Source organism: Triticum urartu, chromosome 3A, assembly GCF_056163025.1.
Source record: "Triticum urartu cultivar PI428250 chromosome 3A, HENAU_Tu73, whole genome shotgun sequence".
Taxonomy (NCBI): domain Eukaryota; kingdom Viridiplantae; phylum Streptophyta; class Magnoliopsida; order Poales; family Poaceae; genus Triticum; species Triticum urartu.
The window spans coordinates 641,515,730-641,522,786 of NC_141875.1; the positions used below are offsets into that span (position 1 = coordinate 641,515,730).

The following is a 7,057-nucleotide window of genomic DNA, read 5'->3' on the forward strand; positions in this document are numbered from 1 at the left end:
CAAAGGTTATAAGGCAGAATGTGTTTGCCCACGACTAAAAGAAGTAATACATTGTACTTTTTTTCAAAGCACGCGTGGAATTAGCGGGCTCCTTCAGGTATTTCAAGGGAAAAAACAGAATCTGTTTAACTAATTTTCTATATTGCTTATTTATGCATTTGTGACCATAGCTTTCCACTTTAGCTCATAAACTGGATGGCAAAATAGAGTTTAACCATTTCATATCTATGTTGTCTTATTAGGAAAATAAAGTTTGTTTTATAGCTGATGCTTAATATGTTTTATCGACCGGTGAATGCTCAACTTTAGCTCATAAACTGGATGGCAAATGCTAATTCTGATGGGCCTTTTGCCACTTATTGTTTTATGGTTGTCTAGACAGCTGATGGCATGCTTCTTTCTTGCTAATTGTCAATTCTTTTGTACATGGTCCCTCGGCTACTTATGCTTTGCTAGACAATGAGAGTATGTAGATAGCATGTATGGTTTTTACATTGTTTTGCGCAGGTTGAGATGCATCACATGATATTTTCCTTTTACATTTATGAGTATTACAGAATCTTTTTTTCCACAAGGGGCAGTAGTTGTGCCATTTGATTCGAAGGACAAAGAGTTGATCACAAAGGGGTGGCATTCAAAATATATACATACAAAAGAGTATAGAACCAAATTATATGATGTAATTGACCACTATTTATATTAACTTCTCATGTACACAATGTTCACGAGTTCATGTATTAAGTACATTTATTTGTGTTTACTTTTCTTCAATGCAAGTTTACAGCTACTCGGAGTTCCTAATTGTAGACTCAACTATCTTGGCCTACCGATGATCTAATTTGTGGCATTATTACCTTAAGAAAATATTTGCATTTAATTTCCTTTATATACAAGGGGTATAAGTTCTTATCAAATGTACTCAAATATACGGTTATTGAAAAAATGCAAACATTTTCAACACAAACATGGTTTTAAACGGGTCTTTGCACCATTTGGCGCAACTGGTCATCTAGTAGAATTAAATGAAGAGAGGATTGAGTATCATATCATCATACCGTATCATATTAAATGTTGTGCTACTTTGTGTTATACATGGCAATAAATGAAGTCATCCATGATACTGACATATGATACTATACAGTACAGATGTAGTATCATACACTAGTATGCATATGATACTAGTATATGATACTTGCCATTACGACCGGCCTAATGCATACTGGAAACAATATTGGACTATATAGAACCATAGTGATACATTAGTATTGTGGAACCGGGCGCAGCATCGGGCGCCTGTGCTTCTAGTAAGTTCTACGCTCCAAAAAATCTAAGCTATTACATGACGATGACATCATAAAAGAGCCAGCAGCTCATTGGGGCAGAGAGGAGGATATAATCAGCACCGGAAACCACCCATTCTTAGCTCATGGCATAACTTCCCTCAGCTCACTCTTGCGGCTCATGGGACAGGGCGCAGGGTGGAATCAGCACCAGAGACCATTCTTCGCTCACGCCATAGCTTCCCTCGGCTCACTCTTGCACCCTTTGCTTCACCGTGGTTTTCCTCGCGTTGTGCAGTAACCTCTAGGCTGCTGCAAGCAAAATTACACAACAAAAAAATAATTCAGAAATATCATTCTTATTACACGGACATGTAAATAGATAGTCAAGTTTGTTCTTACTTGTGGGAATCAATCCAATGCGTGCTGCGATTTCCAACTTCTTTCTGGTGTAATCCAAATAGTTCTTCCTTTTCTTAAACTGAAAATAAAGTCAGACTTCCACTTCAGCAAAAGAAAGGAAATTGGAGACGGATCAGATTTAGATTATAAAAAAATCTCCTAACTACTCCCTCTGTCCCGTAATGTAAGACGTTTTTTGACTGTAGTGTAGTGTCAAAAAACATCTTACATTATGGGACGAAGGGAGTACAAAACTAGCAGGATCAACTAACCATTTTCTTAACGGCCTCTGTGATCAAGGGATGAGCTTTGTCTTCCGGAAGCTACAGACAAGCAACAGTGTTAGTCACACCAATCAATGTACAAGATTCCAACCAGGCATGGATCCACAAAAACCAAGCTTACCTTCTCATCAATGCCATCCACGTAGGTATCATACTGCAACGAAACAAACAGAGCAATTAGTAAAACAAGATGATTAAATGGAAAAAAGGAAGCATCTGCTGATTAATTAATTAATTAGCTGATAAACCCAAATGAACACTATATGTGATGTAGATGAACCTACGTTATATTTTATCAAACTGGTGTCTGGACAGCTATCCAGCGCAAATTTGATCAAACCCTTGCGGGAGGGGAAAATGTCCTCTTTATACAATTGCCTCAAAGCCTCACCGAAATTCACCTTAGCAATGTGAAAGGCAAGTGAATATCAATGTCAACGAGCATACAAAGCTAGCACAAAGTGAAAAAGAAAAGAAGTTTTCTTGGTTGTGATGAAGATTTAGGCATGAGAATACAACCTTATTCTTAGCAACCCTTCTCCATAACTCAAGATAGAGACCGACCAAGTCCTTCCTGTCTTTGAAGTCGAACCGAAGGTTATTTATATGCTCCTGAAATTGAAAACAGAAACGTCAAATGCCACCACCACATATTTCACCAGCCAAATTAATAGGTGAGACAAGCGCATTACTCTGAAGCCAGACATAACTGAACGTCCAGGAATATTACGAAACTGCAGTGCAATCTTCAATGATTGAAAGAGAGCCACTAGCTCATTTTTCATCCGCTACACAACAAAATTAAATTTCTGTCATGCTCATGTGTGACATATAACACTAGATATAGTATGCAAGAAACTTTATTAGAGGTACCTGATCCCCCAAGAGTGCTGCTTCATCTTCAATCCACTGTTGCATGGGAAATAGCGCTATCAGGTCAAATTAGCAGAATCAATACAATTGTTTACACTTTATTGCGCCATGCCTACCTTAATTTTCGCTGATATCTCCTCACGGAACTTGACATATTCTAGATCTCCACGGTAGGTATGGTAAGTCAGGCGGTACTCATCCCAATCTCCGTACATTGGCTGCACACAAAGGAAATGTCAATTGTAGAACATTAAGCTGCTAGTGCTGGAGCACATAAAGAAACATTATGCACTTGCTGAGTTAATCATGACTACCAAAAGAAGTTATTAACAAGTTCCGTTCATAAGGAGTGCAATAATGGATTTTAAGGCGTCCCGCTTTGGAAACTTATCCGGCAAGGCGCCCTCCTAGGGCCTTGGAATTTTTCCTGCCAGGCGTCAAGGCGGTGGAGCCTTAGGACACCTTACCGGCATGAGAACATTGAGTATCATAAAGTCCAACCAAACAAACAAAAAAAATTCTTCCCCAACCTCGGAGTAGTTTTAAACAGAATGCAGATTAACTGTGGTTGCAGAAACAAATTTGATCAAGTCAGCACAAATGAAAGTTAAACTAAATGGCATGGAGGAGTCGTATTGTTGACCTACATCATCACGAAGCACTAGCCGCTGGTAGTCGTCCAAGCCAGCAAGCTTGCATTGTTCAGGATGGAAGTACCATTCAGGATCCTTTTCGACATACTTAAGGAAAATATTTTCATATACATGCAGAGGGTCCAAATCCTTGTTACTTTGTGCATCATCCAGTTCCTTTTCGAGAGAGGACAACTGCAGTAGACAAGCAGAAAGTAAATGAATACAAACGCAAAAGCAGAGACATCAGACTACTAAAATACACAGGCCAAAACCAACCAGGTAATACATCATGAAAACCGTAAAGCTAATGTTGTTTCATTTCCAGATTAAATATCCTGAAGCTCAAGGTAAAGTTCACCCAAAAAAAACAGATACCTTGAGGGCTTCAATGTAGTACCGGGAGAGCCGCTGGTAGACCTCAACCTGCTGCATTTCATCACACGTAGAAGGAAATACTAGTACATTAGCAGTGTTCAACTTGGAAATGAGAAATCTGGTCTTCATCATGATGGACTCTTGGTCCAGATCAAGGAGGTTTTGTAATTCCTCTGGTCCCTGTTCTTGTTTGTGGTCAGTTAGAACCTTCTTCTCTTCTGTAGCTGGGATTGGGATGTTTACCGTCTTCTCTTGTGTCCATGTACTTTCTTCTGAAGTGCTCTTGCTGCGGCTAGCAGGAGGAATTAATTTGACCATCCTTGGATTTGCATCGACACAATAGTTGGCAGGCTCAACGCCATCTGGCTTGCTTATGCTGTCATTCATCATTTGCTTCGACGTGGCAAACTCTTCTTCTAAAAGGGGTTCATTTGTCGGAGAGTGGCAAGAGCTGCTATCCCTTGCTGGCGTGAAAATCAATGAGGCGATGTCCGCCTTCGGCTGGCCAATGTCCAAGACCCTCTTAATAATTTTCTTCTTCCTATAAACGGAAGCAGATGCAGCGGATTGAGGCGGCTGAGCACTGGGTCGTACGGCACCTGGTGGTTGCGGCAGAGCTGGGAAGGAGGAGGCCCACGGATGCGTCGATCAGCCGGGGCGGCCGCCAACGGGAAGGTGGGGTGAGCGTACGGCCTCGGCCGCAGGACGCCTAGATCTGAGCAGGAACCCTAATCTACCCAGCGAGAGTTCGTGGCAGGGCCGTACCGAGGAAATCGAAGGCCCTGTACAAATCAAAATTAGGCACTATGTGTAAAAGAAAAACAATAATATTTTTGTCAGCCAGTGTAGTTTTTCACAAGAAAATACACCAGTTGGAAGCGGAAGTTTTAAAGACATGTACATAGCACACACCTAATCTATTTTTTTAGCTGTACTATGCTATTTTGGAAGAGCTGTGAGATTGAAAGAGCTGAGAGGAACTCATGGATCGTGATTAGAGAGAAATGGGTAGAGTGGCTTGCTGTAAAATATTTTAAACAGTTCAATTAATACTTTGATTAACAAAAAAATGGGGCCCCTCTGGTGCCGGGGGCCCTGTTCGGTCGCTCCTGTTGCACATGCTCATATACGGCCCTGGTTCGTGGGATTACTCGCTCGAGGATCCAAGGCGACTCGAGAGAGGGATTAAAAAGAGGATTGAGGAGGTGAAGGTGGAGACGGAGACCGATAGCCGGGTGGGTAGAACTAGTTTGGAAAGCGATCCGACCGTCTTCGTCCTATGGCAACTACTAAGCCGACTACTACGACCATATATACAACAAACTGGCCATATGGTCGTTCCTGGCCGGCATTTTCGGTCCATAGAACGCAGAACGAGGCCGATTCCCAAAGTCAGACCTTATAGCATCTCCAGCCCCCCCCCCCACACCCCCCCTACAACACGCACCTCAGGGCGCTTTTTACCACCGGCGCTGAAAAGAGTCGCCCAGCCGCGTCCCCAGATCCTCCTTTTTCGTCGGTTGGGCCGAAATTACAGCCCGCGAACCCAAGCGGAACCCAGCGCACAGGGGAGCACCGGCTGAAGCGAAAAGGCGCGTGGACCCTCACTGTCAGCGACACCGACCGATTTCCCTCTTTCCCTCCATTTCCCCCCTACCGGCCCCTTCTCCCCTGCAGCTCCCGCCATTCTCTCCCCAGATCCGCCCGCCATGCCGCCGAAGAAGTATGTGCCCCTCGCCTAGCCAACGATCCCAGCCAGCCAAAGCAGAGGAAGCTGAGGGCACCGATGCCAAGGCCCTCGGGCTTGACGAACGCCCAGTGGAAGGCTGGCGTTGATCACAGGCAGCGGTCACCACTGATCGGCGGAATAGGCTCAACATGAAGAAGGCCAGGGACGTGGCGGCGGAGCAGGAGGAGTCGTCTCGCACGGACATGGCGAACGAGCGCCGGCTCCTTTCACCTCAACAGGCTGGTTAGTACCCACAAGGCGCGCGGGGTAGCCAGCAGAGCGTCGCGTCGTCGGCCAACTTCTCGCCGCCGGTGTGGGGGTACGCGCCCTCGCCTGACTACGTCGACGGCGACGCGCTTGGCGGCTCCAACCCCAACATCACCTTCCCGCATGGCTCTGCGCCCCCCCCCCCCCCCGTTCTTCAACCCCGACCCATGCACGCCCTCCCCCGTGTTCATCGCCGGCCTCAACACACAATACGTCTACTCGCCGACGACGTACTCAGGCCCACCTGCGCCGACTCTGCGTCGTGGGCCCCTACCCTTCACCCATGGCTCGGTGCCACAGTTCAGCAGCACCAACTCCGACATGGACGAGATCATCACGAATGGCTCAGTCGCCGCCACTTTGTGCCTCGGGTTACGCACGCAAGACGAAACGCTAGACACCGCCATCGACATGGAGGACGTCGAGCACGACGATGCCGAGGAGGAGGTGGAAGAGGAAGAACCAGCGGAGCCACCGGCCAAAGGAAGAAAGAAGAAGCGGTCGTCCAACGCCAGGCCAGGCGAGCCTCACATCAAGTGGACGCCAAAGAAAGAAAGACTAGTGCCTCGCCAAAGCATGGAAGACTGTCAGCATCGACCCGATCACCGGCGCGAATCAGAACGCCGACACCTACTGGAGAAGGGTCAAGGCAGCGTTCGATGAGCGCAAGTTGGTCGACCACGACTTTGCCGGCATCCACATGGATTGCGACGAGAAGGCGGCCATGGCTAACCATTGGGCGACCATCCAGCAGGCCTGTAACAAGTGGCGTGGGATTCAGGAGGAGGTCAATGATGGAAATATGCCCTAGAGGCAATGATAAAATGGTTATTATTATATTTTCTTAATCATGATAGAGGTTTATTATTCATGCTAGAATTGTATTAACCGGAAACTTAAATACATATGTGGATACATAAACGAATATCGTGTCCCTAGTAAGCCTCTATTAGACTAGACGAGATGGTTAAGGTCTCCTAACCATAGACATGTGTTGTCACTTGATAACGAGATCACATCATTAGGAGAATGATGTGATGGACAAGACCTATCTGTTAGCTTAGCATATGATCGTTCAGTTTATTGCTACTCTTTTCTTAATGTCAAATACATATTCCTTCGATCATGAGATCATGCAACTCCCGGATACCGGAGGAATACCTTTTGTGCTATCAAACGTCACAACGTAATTGGGTGATCATAAAGATGCTC

At 45.3% G+C, this 7,057-nt stretch overlaps 1 protein-coding gene across 4 annotated transcripts; it reads right to left on the minus strand.

The window, feature by feature from the left end:
- Window positions 1–1,217: 1,217 nt before the first annotated feature.
- LOC125548990 (uncharacterized) lies at window positions 1,218–4,597 on the minus strand. 4 transcript variants are annotated; one of them, XM_087513767.1, is made up of 12 exons: window positions 4,449–4,597; window positions 3,850–4,350; window positions 3,487–3,666; window positions 2,956–3,057; window positions 2,840–2,875; window positions 2,659–2,754; window positions 2,486–2,578; window positions 2,251–2,367; window positions 2,088–2,120; window positions 1,955–2,005; window positions 1,683–1,761; window positions 1,218–1,592 (listed from the first exon to the last, which is right to left on the minus strand). In XM_087513767.1, the coding sequence occupies exons 2-12, from the start codon at window positions 4,237–4,239 to the stop codon at window positions 1,585–1,587; spliced, it is 1,185 nt and encodes a 394-aa protein (XP_087369893.1). In that variant the 5' UTR covers window positions 4,240–4,350; window positions 4,449–4,597; the 3' UTR covers window positions 1,218–1,584. The 4 variants fall into 4 exon arrangements, with proteins under 4 accessions (XP_087369893.1, XP_048568450.2, XP_048568449.2 ...); XM_048712493.2 differs by having other exon boundaries at window positions 1,218–1,589; window positions 3,850–4,597; XM_048712492.2 differs by having other exon boundaries at window positions 3,850–4,597.
- Window positions 4,598–7,057: the final 2,460 nt, after the last annotated feature.

What these genes read in the sequence shown, in the direction of transcription:
- LOC125548990 (XM_087513767.1), bottom strand. Translation starts at nt 4,239, where the DNA reads ATGATGAATGACAGCATAAGCAAGCCAGATGGCGTTGAGCCTGCCAAC. An exon ending in GGCTAGTGCTTCGTGATGAT is followed by an intron (nt 3,058 to 3,486) that starts GTAGGTCAACAA and finishes CTTTGTGTGCAG; the next exon opens with CCAATGTACGGAGATTGGGA. An exon ending in CAGCACTCTTGGGGGATCAG is followed by an intron (nt 2,755 to 2,839) that starts GTACCTCTAATA and finishes TTTGTTGTGTAG; the next exon opens with CGGATGAAAAATGAGCTAGT.